The 14,465-nt window shown below is 45.1% G+C and overlaps 1 protein-coding gene across 2 annotated transcripts in view; it reads left to right on the forward strand.

Moving 5' to 3' along the window:
- The window catches only part of LOC135526801 (vascular endothelial growth factor receptor 3-like), a 397,127-nt gene that overhangs the window by 325,570 nt on the left and 57,092 nt on the right, over positions 1 to 14,465 (forward strand). For both annotated transcript variants that reach the window (XM_064955467.1, XM_064955466.1), the window contains exons 14-16: positions 2,999 to 3,227; positions 10,863 to 11,009; positions 11,685 to 11,816. In XM_064955467.1, the coding sequence (XP_064811539.1) occupies positions 2,999 to 3,227; positions 10,863 to 11,009; positions 11,685 to 11,816 (508 nt within the window). The remainder of the gene's footprint in view (positions 1 to 2,998; positions 3,228 to 10,862; positions 11,010 to 11,684; positions 11,817 to 14,465) is intronic.

The following is a 14,465-nucleotide window of genomic DNA, read 5'->3' on the forward strand; positions in this document are numbered from 1 at the left end:
CCGCAGGTAACAGCTCACCTGATACAGACTGGACCCGCAGGTAACAGCTCACCTGGTACAGACTGGACCCGCAGGTAACAGCTCACCTGGTACAGACTGGACCCGCAGGTAACAGCTCACCTGGTACAGACTGGACCCGCAGGTAACAGCTCACCTGGTACAGACTGGACCCGAAGGTAACAGCTCACCTGGTACAGACTGGACCCGCAGGTAACAGCTCACCTGGTACAGACTGGACCCGCAGGTAACAGCTCACCTGGTACAGACTGGACCCGCAGGTAACAGCTCACCTGGTACAGACTGGACCCGCAGATAACTGTTTAATTGGTCCAGACTGGACTCTCTCTCTCTCAATTCAAGGGGCTTTATTGGCATGGGAAACATGTGTTAACATTGTTATACAAAAGTGAAATAAACAATAAAAATTAACAGTAAACATTACACATACAGTAGTTTCAAAACAATAAAGATCATTACAAATGCCATATTATATATATATATACAGTGTTTTAACAATGTACAAATGGTAAAGGACACAAGATAAAATAAATAAGCATAGATATGGGTTGTATTTACAATGGTGTTTGTTCTTCACTGGTTGCCCTTTTCTCGTGGCAACAGGTCACAAATCTTGCTGCTGTGATGTCACACTGTGGAATTTCACCCAGTAGATATGGGAGTTTTTCAAAATTGGATTTGTTTTCTAATTCTTTGTGGATCTGTGTAATCTGAAGGAAATATGTCTCTCTAATATGGTCATACATTTGGCAGGAGGTTAGGAAGTGCAGCTCAGTTTCCACCTCATTTTGTGGGCAGTGAGCACATAGCCTGTCTTCTCTTGAGAGCAATGTCTGCCTACGGCGGCCTTTCTCAATAGCAAGGCTATGCTCACTGAGTATGTACATAGTCAAAGCTTTCCTTAATTTTGGGTCAGTCACAGTGGTCAGGTATTCTGCCGCTGTGTACTCTCTGTGTAGGGCCAAATAGCATTCTAGTTTGCTCTGTTTTTTTGTAATTCTTTCCAATGTGTCAAGTAATTATCTTTTTGTTTTCTCATGATTTGTTTGGGTCTAATTGTGCTGCTGTCCTGGGGCTCTGTAGGGTGTGTTTGTGTTTGTGAACAGAGCCCCAGGACCAGCTTGCTTAGTGGACTCTTCTCCAGGTTCATCTCTCTGTAGGTGATGGCTTTGTTATGGAAGGTTTGGGAATCGCTTCCTTTTAGGTGGTTATAGAATTTAACGGCTCTTTTCTGGATTTTGATAATTAGTGGGTATCGGCCTAATTCTGCTCTGCATGCATTATTTGGTGTTCTACGTTGTACATGAAGGATATTTTTGCAGAATTCTGCATGCAGAGTCTCAATTTGGTGTTTGTCCCATTTTGTGAAGTCTTGGTTGGTGAGCGGACCCCAGACCTCACAACCATAAAGGGCAATGGGCTCTATGATTGATTCAAGTATTTTTAGCCAGATCCTAATTGGTATGTTGAAATTTATGTTCCTTTTGATGGCATAGAATGCCCTTCTTGCCTTGTCTCAGATCGTTCACAGCTTTGTGGAAGTTACCTGTGGCGCTGATGTTTAGGCCAAGGTATGTATAGTTTTTTTGTGTGCTCTAGGGCAACAGTGTCTAGATGGAATTTGTATTTGTGGTCCTGGTGACTGGACCTTTTTTGGAACACCATTATTTTGGTCTTACTGAGATTTACTGTCAGGGCCCAGGTCTGACAGAATCTGTGCAGAAGATCTAGTCGAGACTTTTGTCAGGTGCTGAGGTGGGCTGTTCTGCTGGCTTCTCTGTGGGGGTGGCCATCTCTCTAGTGGGTTGTTCTCTGTCACACGTCGTCCCCCTCAACCTCTCCTCCAGCAGTCTGATCCTCTCCTCTAGTGCTCTGTTCTTCTCCTGCTCCTGCTCTTTCTCCTGTTGAAGTTGTCTCACCACTGTCCAGAGTGCAGATATGTCTCTCTCCACCTCCATCACTCCGGGTTACCCTGTACCATTACTGTTCCAGACTTATAGATATTTATATTAGCTGACTCAGAGTCCTCGTTGTCAAGTATCCTGAGTTTCTACCCCTCGTTAACCCCCCCTCTCTTAACAAAGGGGTAGTGTGCAAATATAGCACTGTGCCATGCCAGGGGATGGTTTGTGTGGAAGATGAGGTTGCTGATGTTCCCATTTTTGTAATAGTCAGCAAAAAGTGTCTCTTGATTTTCCAGGAGCTTCATTTTGTAATCTTTTCTTGCCTTATCATTCTTTACATGCACAGGGTACTGTATTTTAATTACCTCTGAACAGCGGGAGGGAGCCTCTAAGGCCTCTCCATTTGGTTGGGGTAGACTGTGTGACTCTCCTGCCATTGTTGGGCTAAAGGGCTTTGACACCTCTCACTTGACATGTCAGTGCTCGTTGAAGCTGTATCAAGCTTGGCAGAATTATGTTAGCATTCAGTCCTTCTAAAGTAAAGTTGGGTATTTTTCTTCTTGGCTTTTGGAGATAAACTATAGAATAATAATCCTTGGTAGTTGTGAACCTTCCAGGTGATTCCGTAATTCCGTCCAAAATCAGGTTGTAGGTTTTGAGTTTTGATTTGAAGCGAGGGTTATGTTGTAGAGGGTAGCATCCTGTATGTGTTCTTGACAAAAAATCCAAGTTTATCTAACTCTAAATCTATCTTTTTTTAAAGAAAATGCTGAAAAATGCAGGAGTTCATCTGATCGTGACCTCTGCTCCCTCCCTTCCTCCCTCCCTCCCTCCCTCTCTCCCTCTCTCCCTCTCTCCCTCCCTCCCTCCCTCTCTCCCTCTCTCCCTCCCTCCCTCCCTCCCTCCATCCCTCCCTCCCTCCCTCCCTCTCTCCCTCTCCCCCTCCCTCCCTCCCTCTCTCCCTCTCCCCCTCCCTCCCTCCCTCCCTCCCTCCCTCCCTCTCTCCCTCTCCCCCTCCCTCCCTCCCTCTCTCCCTCTCCCCCTCCCTCCCTCCCTCCCTCCCTCCCTCCCTCCAGGTGCTGCAGGATGAGCATGGTAAACCCCTGGAGCTGGACTGTCGTAGTGTCCACCTGTACGCTGACCGCCTGGATGGACAACTGACCTATCAGGAGCAGTCTAACAGCTGGGTCCTGGAGATGACCATCGCTAGCATCACGCTACAGGATGAAGGGAACTATGTCTGTGAGGTTCAGAATAGGAGGAGCCGAGAGAAACACTGTCTACGCAAATACATATCGGTTAAAGGTGAGAGAAACACTGTCTACGCAAATACATATCGGTTAAAGGTGAGAGAAACACTGTCTACGCAAATACATATCGGTTAAAGGTGAGAGAAACACTGTCTACGCAAATACATATCGGTTAAAGGTGAGAGAAACACTGTCTACGCAAATACATATCGGTTAAAGGTGAGAGAAACACTGTCTACGCAAATACATATCGGTTAAAGGTGAGAGAAACACTGTCTACGCAAATACATATCGGTTAAAGGTGAGAGAAACACTGTCTACGCAAATACATATCGGTTAAAGGTGAGAGAAACACTGTCTACGCAAATACATATCGGTTAAAGGTGAGAGAAACACTGTCTACGCAAATACATATCGGTTAAAGGTGAGAGAAACACTGTCTACGCAAATACATATCGGTTAAAGGTGAGAGAAACACTGTCTACGCAAATACATATCGGTTAAAGGTGAGAGAAACACTGTCTACGCAAATACATATCGGTTAAAGGTGAGAGAAACACTGTCTACGCAAATACATATCGGTTAAAGGTGAGAGAAACACTGTCTACGCAAATACATATCGGTTAAAGGTGAGAGAAACACTGTCTACGCAAATACATATCGGTTAAAGGTGAGAGAAACACTGTCTACGCAAATACATATCGGTTAAAGGTGAGAGAAACACTGTCTACGCAAATACATATCGGTTAAAGGTGAGAGAAACACTGTCTACGCAAATACATATCGGTTAAAGGTGAGAGAAACACTGTCTACGCAAATACATATCGGTTAAAGGTGAGAGAAACACTGTCTACGCAAATACATATCGGTTAAAGGTGAGAGAAACACTGTCTACGCAAATACATATCGGTTAAAGGTGAGAGAAACACTGTCTACGCAAATACATATCGGTTAAAGGTGAGAGAAACACTGTCTACGCAAATACATATCGGTGAAAGGTGAGAGAAACACTGTCTACGCAAATACATATCGGTTAAAGGTGAGAGAAACACTGTCTACGCAAATACATATCGGTTAAAGGTGAGAGAAACACTGTCTACGCAAATACATATCGGTTAAAGGTGAGAGAAACACTGTCTACGCAAATACATATCGGTTAAAGGTGAGAGAAACACTGTCTACGCAAATACATATCGGTGAAAGGTGAGAGAAACACTGTCTACGCAAATACATATCGGTTAAAGGTGAGAGAAACACTGTCTACGCAAATACATATCGGTTAAAGGTGAGAGAAACACTGTCTACGCAAATACATATCGGTTAAAGGTGAGAGAAACACTGTCTACGCAAATACATATCGGTTAAAGGTGAGAGAAACACTGTCTACGCAAATACATATCGGTTAAAGGTGAGAGAAACACTGTCTACGCAAATACATATCGGTTAAAGGTGAGAGAAACACTGTCTACGCAAATACATATCGGTTAAAGGTGAGAGAAACACTGTCTACGCAAATACATATCGGTTAAAGGTGAGAGAAACACTGAGAAACACTGTCTACGCAAATACATATCGGTTAAAGGTGAGAGAAACACTGTCTACGCAAATACATATCGGTTAAAGGTGAGAGAAACACTGTCTACGCAAATACATATCGGTTAAAGGTGAGAGAAACACTGTCTACGCAAATACATATCGGTTAAAGGTGAGAGAAACACTGTCTACGCAAATACATATCGGTTAAAGGTGAGAGAAACACTGTCTACGCAAATACATATCGGTTAAAGGTGAGAGAAACACTGTCTACGCAAATACATATCGGTTAAAGGTGAGAGAAACACTGTCTACGCAAATACATATCGGTTAAAGGTGAGAGAAACACTGTCTACGCAAATACATATCGGTTAAAGGTGAGAGAAACACTGTCTACGCAAATACATATCGGTTAAAGGTGAGAGAAACACTGTCTACGCAAATACATATCGGTTAAAGGTGAGAGAAACACTGTCTACGCAAATACATATCGGTTAAAGGTGAGAGAAACACTGTCTACGCAAATACATATCGGTTAAAGGTGAGAGAAACACTGTCTACGCAAATACATATCGGTTAAAGGTGAGAGAAACACTGTCTACGCAAATACATATCGGTTAAAGGTGAGAGAAACACTGTCTACGCAAATACATATCGGTTAAAGGTGAGAGAAACACTGTCTACGCAAATACATATCGGTTAAAGGTGAGAGAAACACTGTCTACGCAAATACATATCGGTTAAAGGTGAGAGAAACACTGTCTACGCAAATACATATCGGTTAAAGGTGAGAGAAACACTGTCTACGCAAATACATATCGGTTAAAGGTGAGAGAAACACTGTCTACGCAAATACATATCGGTTAAAGGTGAGAGAAACACTGTCTACGCAAATACATATCGGTTAAAGGTGAGAGAAACACTGTCTACGCAAATACATATCGGTTAAAGGTGAGAGAAACACTGTCTACGCAAATACATATCGGTTAAAGGTGAGAGAAACACTGTCTACGCAAATACATATCGGTTAAAGGTGAGAGAAACACTGTCTACGCAAATACATATCGGTTAAAGGTGAGAGAAACACTGTCTACGCAAATACATATCGGTTAAAGGTGAGAGAAACACTGTCTACGCAAATACATATCGGTTAAAGGTGAGAGGGAGAGACACACACACACACGGAACCAAACAGGGTTCTTCAAAGAGTTATCCTATGGGGAGAGCCAAGAACCCTTATTGGTTCCAGTAACCATACACCCACACACACCAACAGACACACACAGAGGAACATAGGCCTCACACACCAACATACACACACACTAGTGTGTGTTTAAACCCTTCCTCTGAGGGACTAGTGTGTTCAAACCCTTCCTCTGAGGGATTAGTGTGTTCAAACCCTTCCTCTGAGGGACTAGTGTGTGTTTACACCCTTCCTATGAGGGACTAGTGTGTTTAAACCCTTCTTCTGAGGGGCTAGTGTGTGTAGGGTTTAAACACACACTAGTCCTTCAGAGGAAGGGATTGAACACACTAGTCCCTCAGAGGAAGGGTTTAAACACACTAGTCCCTCAGAGGAAGGGTTTGAACACACTAGTCCCTCAGAGGAAGTGTTTGAACACACTAGTCCCTCAGAGGAAGGGATTGAACACACTAGTCCCTCAGAGGAAGGGTTTGAACACACTAGTCCCTCAGAGGAAGGGTTTAAACACACTAGTCCCTCAGAGGAAGGGTTTAAACACACTAGTCCCTCAGAGGAAGGGTTTGAACACACTAATCCCTCAGAGGAAGGGTTTGAACACACTAGTCCCTCAGAGGAAGGGTTTGAACAACCTAGTCCCTCAGAGGAAGGGTTTGAACACACTAGTCCTTCAGAGGAAGGGTTTGAACACACTAGTCCCTCAGAGGAAGGGTTTGAACACACTAGTCCCTCAGAGGAAGGGTTTAAACACACTAGTCCCTCAGAGGAAGGGTTTGAACACACTAGTCCCTCAGAGGAAGGGTTTAAACACACTAGTCCCTCAGAGGAAGGGTTTAAACACACTAGTCCCTCAGAGGAAGGGTTTGAACACACTAGTCCCTCAGAGGAAGGGTTTAAACACACTAGTCCCTCAGAGGAAGGGTTTGAACACACTAGTCCCTCAGAGGAAGGGTTTGAACACACTAGTCCCTCAGAGGAAGGGATTGAACACACTAGTCCCTCAGAGGAAGGGTTTGAACACACTAGTCCCTCAGAGGAAGGGTTTAAACACACTAGTCCCTCAGAGGAAGGGTTTAAACACACTAGTCCCTCAGAGGAAGGGTTTGAACACACTAATCCCTCAGAGGAAGGGTTTGAACACACTAGTCCCTCAGAGGAAGGGTTTGAACACACTAGTCCCTCAGAGGAAGGGTTTGAACACACTAGTCCTTCAGAGGAAGGGTTTGAACACACTAGTCCCTCAGAGGAAGGGTTTAAACACACTAGTCCCTCAGAGGAAGGGTTTAAACACACTAGTCCCTCAGAGGAAGGGTTTGAACACACTAGTCCCTCAGAGGAAGGGTTTGAACACACTAGTCCCTCAGAGGAAGGGTTTGAACACACTAGTCCCTCAGAGGAAGGGTTTGAACACACTAGTCCCTCAGAGGAAGGGTTTAAACACACTAGTCCCTCAGAGGAAGGGTTTAAACACACTAATCCCTCAGAGGGAGGGTTTAAACACACTAGTCCCTCAGAGGAAGGGTTTGAACACACTAGTCCCTCAGAGGAAGGTTTTAAACACACTAATCCCTCAGAGGAAGGGTTTAAACACACTAATCCTTCAGAGGAAGGGTTTAAACACACTAATCCCTCAGAGGAAGGGTTTGAACACAGTAATCCCTCAGAGGAAGGGTTTGAACACACTAGTCCCTCAGAGGAAGGGTTTGAACACACTAATCCCTCAGAGGAAGGGTTTGAACACACTAATCCCTCAGAGGAAGGGTTTGAACACACTAGTCACTCAGAGGAAGGGTTTAAACACACTAGTCCCTTGGAGGAAGGGTTTAAACACACTAATCCCTCAGAGAAAGGGTTTAAACACACTAGTCCCTCAGAGGAAGGGTTTAAACACACTAATCCCTCAGAGGAAGGGTTTGAACACACTAGTCCCTCAGAGGAAGGGTTTGAACACACTAGTCCCTCAGAGGAAGTGTTTGAACACACTAGTCCCTCAGAGGAAGGGTTTGAACACACTAGTCCCTCAGAGGATAGGCCCAGTCATTAACACACTAATGCTTCATTCATGTCAAGTCCTGACTCTTTAACCTCAGCCCCCCCCCCCCCCCTCCCTCCCTCCCACCCTTCTCTCTCTCCTGAGAGACCACAACCGCAGTCTCATCATTTATTCTCTTTGCCCTTCAGTCTGCATGAATAATGGGATCTGTTGAATGGACATAAAGGTGTGAATAAGATGATGGCATTTATGTATTTCTTTCTCTAAGGGGATTTATTGGCATGGGAAACATACATTAACATTGCCCAAGCAAGTGAAGTAGCTAATAAACAAAAGTGAAATAAACAATTTCTAATGTCATATTACGTCTATAGACAGTGTTGTAACGATGTGCAAATATTGAAAGTACAAAAGGGAAAATAAATTAACATAAATATGGGTTGTATTTACAATGTTGTTTGTTCTTCTCTGGTTGCCCTTTTCTCGTGGCAACAGGTCACAAATCTTGCTGCTGTGATGTCACACTTGAATTTCACCCAGTAGATATGGGAGTTTTTCAAAATCGGGTTTGTTTTCGAATTCTTTGTGGATCTGTGTAATCTGAGGGAAATATGTGTCTCTAATATGGTCATACACTGGGCAGGAGGTTAGGAAGTGCAGCTCAGTTTCCACCTCATTTTGTGGGCAGTGAGCACGTAGCCTGTCTTCTCTTGAGAGCCATGTCTGCCTACGGCGGCCTTTCTCAATAGCAAGGCTATGCTCACTGAGTCTGTACATAGTCAAAGCTTTCCTTAAGTTTGGGTCAGTCACAGTGGTCAGGTATTCCGCCGCTGTGTACCCAGGTCTGTCAGGGCCCAGGTCTGTCAGGGCCCAGGTCTGGCAGGGCCCAGGTCTGTCAGGGCCGAGGTCTGTCAGGGCCCATGTCTGGCAGGGCCCAGGTCTGGCAGGGCCCAGGTCTGTCAGGGCCGAGGTCTGTCAGGGCCCATGTCTGGCAGGGCCCAGGTCTGTCAGGGCCGAGGTCTGTCAGGGCCCATGTCTGGCAGGGCCCAGGTCTGGCAGGGCCCAGGTCTGTCAGGGCCGAGGTCTGTCAGGGCCCAGGTCTGGCAGGGCCCAGGTCTGTCAGGGCCGAGGTCTGTCAGGGCCCATGTCTGGCAGGGCCCAGGTCTGGCAGAATCTATGCAGAAGATCTAGGTGCTGCTGTAGGCCCTCCTTGGTTGGGGACAGAAGCACCAGATCATCAGCAAACAGTAGACATTTTACTTCAGATTCCAGTAGGATGCTGCAGACTTTTCTAGTGCCCTCACCAATTCGTTGATATATACAGTGCCTTACAAACGTATTCATCCCCCTTGGCGTTTTACCTATTTTGTTGCGTTACAACCTGTAATTTAAATGTATTTTTATTTGGATTTCATGTAATGGATATACACATGATAGTCAAAATTGGTGAAGTGAAATGACTTTTTTTTTTATTCAACAACTGAAAAGTGGTATGTGTATTCACCACCTCCACCTGTGTGCAATCTAAGTGTCACATGGTCTCAGTATATATATACACCTGTTCTGAAAGGCCCCAGAGTCTGCAACATCACTAAGCAAGGGGCACCACCAAGCAAGTGGCAACATGAAGAGCAAGGAGCTCTCCAAACAGGTCAGGGACAAGGTTGTGGAGAAGTTCAGGGTTGGGTTATGAAAAAAATATCAGAAACTTTGAACATCCCACGGAGCACCATTGAATACATTATTAAAACATGGAAAGAATATGGCACCACAACAAACCTGCCAAGAGAGGGCTGCCCACCAAAATTCATGGACCAGGCAAGGAGGGCATTAATCAGAGAGGTAACAAAGAGACCAAAGATAAACCTGAAGGAGCTGCAAAGCTCCACAGCGGAGATTGGAGTATCTGTCCATAGGACCACTTTAAGCCGTACACTCCACAGAGCTGGGTTTTATGGAAAAGTGGCCAAAAAAAGCCATTGCTTAAAGAAAAAAATCAGCAAACACATTTGGTGTTTGTCAAAGGCATGTGGGCGACTCCCCAAACATATGGAAGAAGGTACTCTGGTCAGATGAGACTAAAATTTAGCTTTTTGGCCATTAAGGAAAACTCTATGTCTGGCGCAAACCCAACACCTCTCATCACCCCGAGAACACTATCCCCAAATTGAAGCATGGTGATGGTGGCATCATGCTGTGGGGATGTTTTTCTTCGGCAGGGACAGGGAAGCTGCTCTGAATTGAAGGAATGATGGATGGCGCTAAATACAGGGAAATTCTTGGGGGAAACCTGTTTCAATCTTCCAGAGATTTGAGACTAGGATGTAGGTTCACCTTCCAGCAGGACAATGACCCTAAGGATACTGCTAAAGCAACACATGAATGAAGAAACATTTAATTGTCTTGGAATAGCCTGGTCAAAGCCCAGACCTAAATCCATGTGGTATGACTTAAGCTCTCTGAACCACCCATCCCGGATCCGAGTATAATTGTCATCAGCAACGCTGAATAGCATAGTGCCACAGTCAAATAATATTACTAGAAAATATGGTGGTAGCAGGGTGGGAGTCTTATCGTGGTAGCAGGGTGGGAGTCTTATCGTGGTAGCAGGGTGGGAGTCTTATCGTGGTAACAGGGTGGAGATAACCACTTGTACGTTGGGGAATGTCGAAGAAGCTTTTTCAATCACTCCCTTTAGTGCTGTGGCCACCCTTTCCTGCTGTGTTTTCAGGCCATTTGTGCCTGTGTGTATGATTATGTTGCTGGGTAGTTGGTCCTCAGACAGAGGGTCTAGGGCGCACTGGGTGTTTGTACACCAGAGTTTAGACATACTGTGCTTGGGGAAAAGTTGATTTACTTGTATATATTTCCCATTAGAGCCCATAAAGAGCACAATATCTCTCTCTCTCTCTCTCTCTCTCTCTCTCTCTCTCTCTCTACCTACCTACCTACCCCCACCCCAGCTCTAGAAGCCCCCTGGTACAGACACAACCCGGCCAATCAAACATTGAACGTCAGTGAGTCTCTCCTGATGGAGTGTGATGTAATGGGAACTCCTTCCCCACACCTCTCCTGGTTCAAAGACAACCAGCCCCTGCACCAAATGTCAGGTAGGTACACACACACACAAAGGGAAGCACACAAAGACACAAACAAGGGGATGCACACAAAGGCACACAGACACATGCACACACACACACACACACACACACACACACCCCCTATATGCCGTGCCATCTCCCACAGGATAAGCTAACATCAGCTGGTATACACACACACCTGTTGCTGAAGACATGAGTCATCAGCTTCCACAGTGTGTCTCTGAGGTATTAGAGGTCAAGAGGGGGTTGGATTGAGTGACAGTTTGGCAGGACTACAGACAGCTGGGACTTATCACTTTGGAGACATTAAATACATGACATGTGGAGAGAATGAGAGATGGATTGATTGAGAGGTAGATGAAAGAGAGGGAGGGAGGGAGGGAGGGAGGGAGGGAGGGAGGGAGGGAGGGAGGGAGGGAGGGAGGGAGGGAGGGAGGGAGGGAGGGAGGGAGGGAGGGAGGGAGGGAGGGAGGGAGGGGGATTGGCGGGGCTGGGCTGACAGGAGGATCAATCTGAGTAGCTGTCAGGTTAGCAGACAAGCAAGGCTTGTTGGGTGTGTGTGTGTGTGTGTGTGTGTGCGTGCGTGCGTGTGTGCGTTTTACCAGAGTGGTGTGTGAGCGCAAGCGCATGCCTATGTGTGTGTTTGTGTCAGTGATTGACAGCTGTGTGTGTGTGTGTGTGTAGGACTGCAGCTACAGGACGCCAACAGGACTTTGAGTATCCAGCGAGTCAGAGAAGAGGACGCCGGTCTCTACACCTGCACCGCCTGTAATCAGAGGGGCTGCGCACACTCCTCCGCTGCCGTCACAGTGCTGGGTGAGACAGGAACACACACACACACACACACACACACACACACACACACACACACACACACACACACACACACACACACACACACACACACACACACACACACACACACACAGCCTTCAAACACACACACCTGTGTCCACACCATCTGTCTCCAACAATAGCTTCCTTCTATTTTCCTCTCTTCTCTTCTTCTCTGCTTCCTTCTGCTTCCTTCTGTTTGTCTGTACAGCACTTTGTGGCATCGGCTGATTTAAAAAGGGCTTCATAAATACATTTGATTGATTGATTGAAATCGAAAAGTCTTTAATAAAGTTTTAATAAAGTTTAATGGTCGCATCCACTGTTTAGCAGATGTTGTTGTTTATCTCACCAGGTTCTAGTGACAGGGCTGATGTTGTTGTTGTTTATCTCACCAGGTTCTAGTGACAAGGCTAATGTTGTTGTTGTTTATCTCACCAGGTTCTAGTGACAGGGCTAATGTTGTTGTTGTTTATCTCACCAGGTTCTAGTGACAGGGCTGATGTTGTTGTTGTTTATCTCACCAGGTTCTAGTGACAAGGCTAATGTTGTTGTTGTTTATCTCACCAGGTTCTAGTGACAAGGCTAATGTTGTTGTTGTTTATCTCACCAGGTTCTAGTGACAGGGCTAATGTTGTTGTTGTTTATCTCACCAGGTTCTAGTGACAGGGCTGATGTTGTTGTTGTTTATCTCACCAGGTTCTAGTGACAAGGCTAATGTTGTTGTTGTTTATCTCACCAGGTTCTAGTGAGAGGGCTAATGTTGTTGTTGTTTCTCTCACCAGGTTCTAGTGACAGTGCTAATGTTGTTGTTGTTTATCTCACCAGGTTCTAGTGACAGGGCTAATGTTGTTGTTGTTTATCCCATGTTCTAGTGACAGGGCTAATGTTGTTGTTGTTTATCTCACCAGGTTCTAGTGACAGGGCTAATGTTGTTGTTGTTTATCTCACCAGGTTCTAGTGACAAGGCTAATGTTGTTGTTGTTTATCTCACCAGGTTCTAGTGACAGGGCTAATGTTGTTGTTGTTTATCCCAGGTTCCAGTGACAGAGCTAATGTTGTTGTTGTTTATCTCACCAGGTTCTAGTGACAGGGCTGATGTTGTTGTTGTTTATCTCACCAGGTTCCAGTGACAGGGCTAATGTTGTTGTTGTTTATCTCACCAGGTTCTAGTGACAGGGCTAATGTTGTTGTTGTTTATCCCAGGTTCCAGTGACAGGGCTAATGTTGTTGTTGTTTATCTCACCAGGTTCTAGTGACAGGGCTAATGTTGTTGTTGTTTATCTCACCAGGTTCCAGTGACAGGGCTAATGTTGTTGTTGTTTATCTCACCAGGTTCTAGTGACAGTGCTAATGTTGTTGTTGTTTATCTCACCAGGTTCTAGTGACAGGGCTAATGTTGTTGTTGTTTTTCTCACCAGGTTCTAGTGCCAGGGCTAATGTTGTTGTTGTTTATCTCACCAGGTTCTAGTGACAGGGCTAATGTTGTTGTTGTTTATCTCACCAGGTTCTAGTGACAGGGCTAATGTTGTTGTTGTTTATCCCAGGTTCCAGTGACAGGGCTAATGTTGTTGTTGTTTATCTCACCATGTTCTAGTGACAGGGCTGATGTTGTTGTTGTTTATCCCATGTTCTAGTGACAGGGCTAATGTTGTTGTTGTTTATCTCACCAGGTTCTAGTGACAGGGCTAATGTTGTTGTTGTTTATCTCACCAGGTTCCAGTGACAGGGCTAATGTTGTTGTTGTTTATCTCACCAGGTTCTAGTGACAGGGCTAATGTTGTTGTTGTTTATCTCACCAGGTTCTAGTGCCAGGGCTAATGTTGTTGTTGTTTATCTCACCAGGTTCTAGTGACAGGGCTAATGTTGTTGTTGTTTATCTCACCAGGTTCTAGTGACAGGGCTGATGTTGTTGTTGTTTATCTCACCAGGTTCTAGTGACAGGGCTAATGTTGTTGTTGTTTATCTCACCAGGTTCTAGTGACAGGGCTGATGTTGTTGTTGTTTTTCTCACCAGGTTCTAGTGCCAGGGCTAATGTTGTTGTTGTTTATCTCACCAGGTTCTAGTGACAGGGCTAATGTTGTTGTTGTTTATCTCACCAGGTTCTAGTGCCAGGGCTAATGTTGTTGTTGTTTATCTCACCAGGTTCTAGTGACAGGGCTAATGTTGTTGTTGTTTATCTCACCAGGTTCTAGTGCCAGGGCTAATGTTGTTGTTGTTTATCTCACCAGGTTCTAGTGACAGGGCTAATGTTGTTGTTGTTTATCTCACCAGGTTCTAGTGACAGGGATGATGTTGTTGTTGTTTTTCTCACCAGGTTCTAGTGCCAGGGCTAATGTTGTTGTTGTTTATCTCACCAGGTTCTAGTGACAGGGCTAATGTTGTTGTTGTTTATCTCACCAGGTTCTAGTGACAGGGCTAATGTTGTTGTTGTTTATCTCACCAGGTTCTAGTGACAGGGCTGATGTTGTTGTTGTTTATCTCACCAGGTTCTAGTGACAGGGCTAATGTTGTTGTTGTTTATCTCACCAGGTTCTAGTGACAGGGCTGATGTTGTTGTTGTTTTTCTCACCAGGTTCTAGTGCCAGGGCTAATGTTGTTGTTGTTTATCTCACCAGGTTCTAGTGACA

The sequence above is a fragment of the Oncorhynchus masou genome, chromosome 32 (assembly GCF_036934945.1).
Source record: "Oncorhynchus masou masou isolate Uvic2021 chromosome 32, UVic_Omas_1.1, whole genome shotgun sequence".
In the NCBI taxonomy this organism is placed as follows: domain Eukaryota; kingdom Metazoa; phylum Chordata; class Actinopteri; order Salmoniformes; family Salmonidae; genus Oncorhynchus; species Oncorhynchus masou.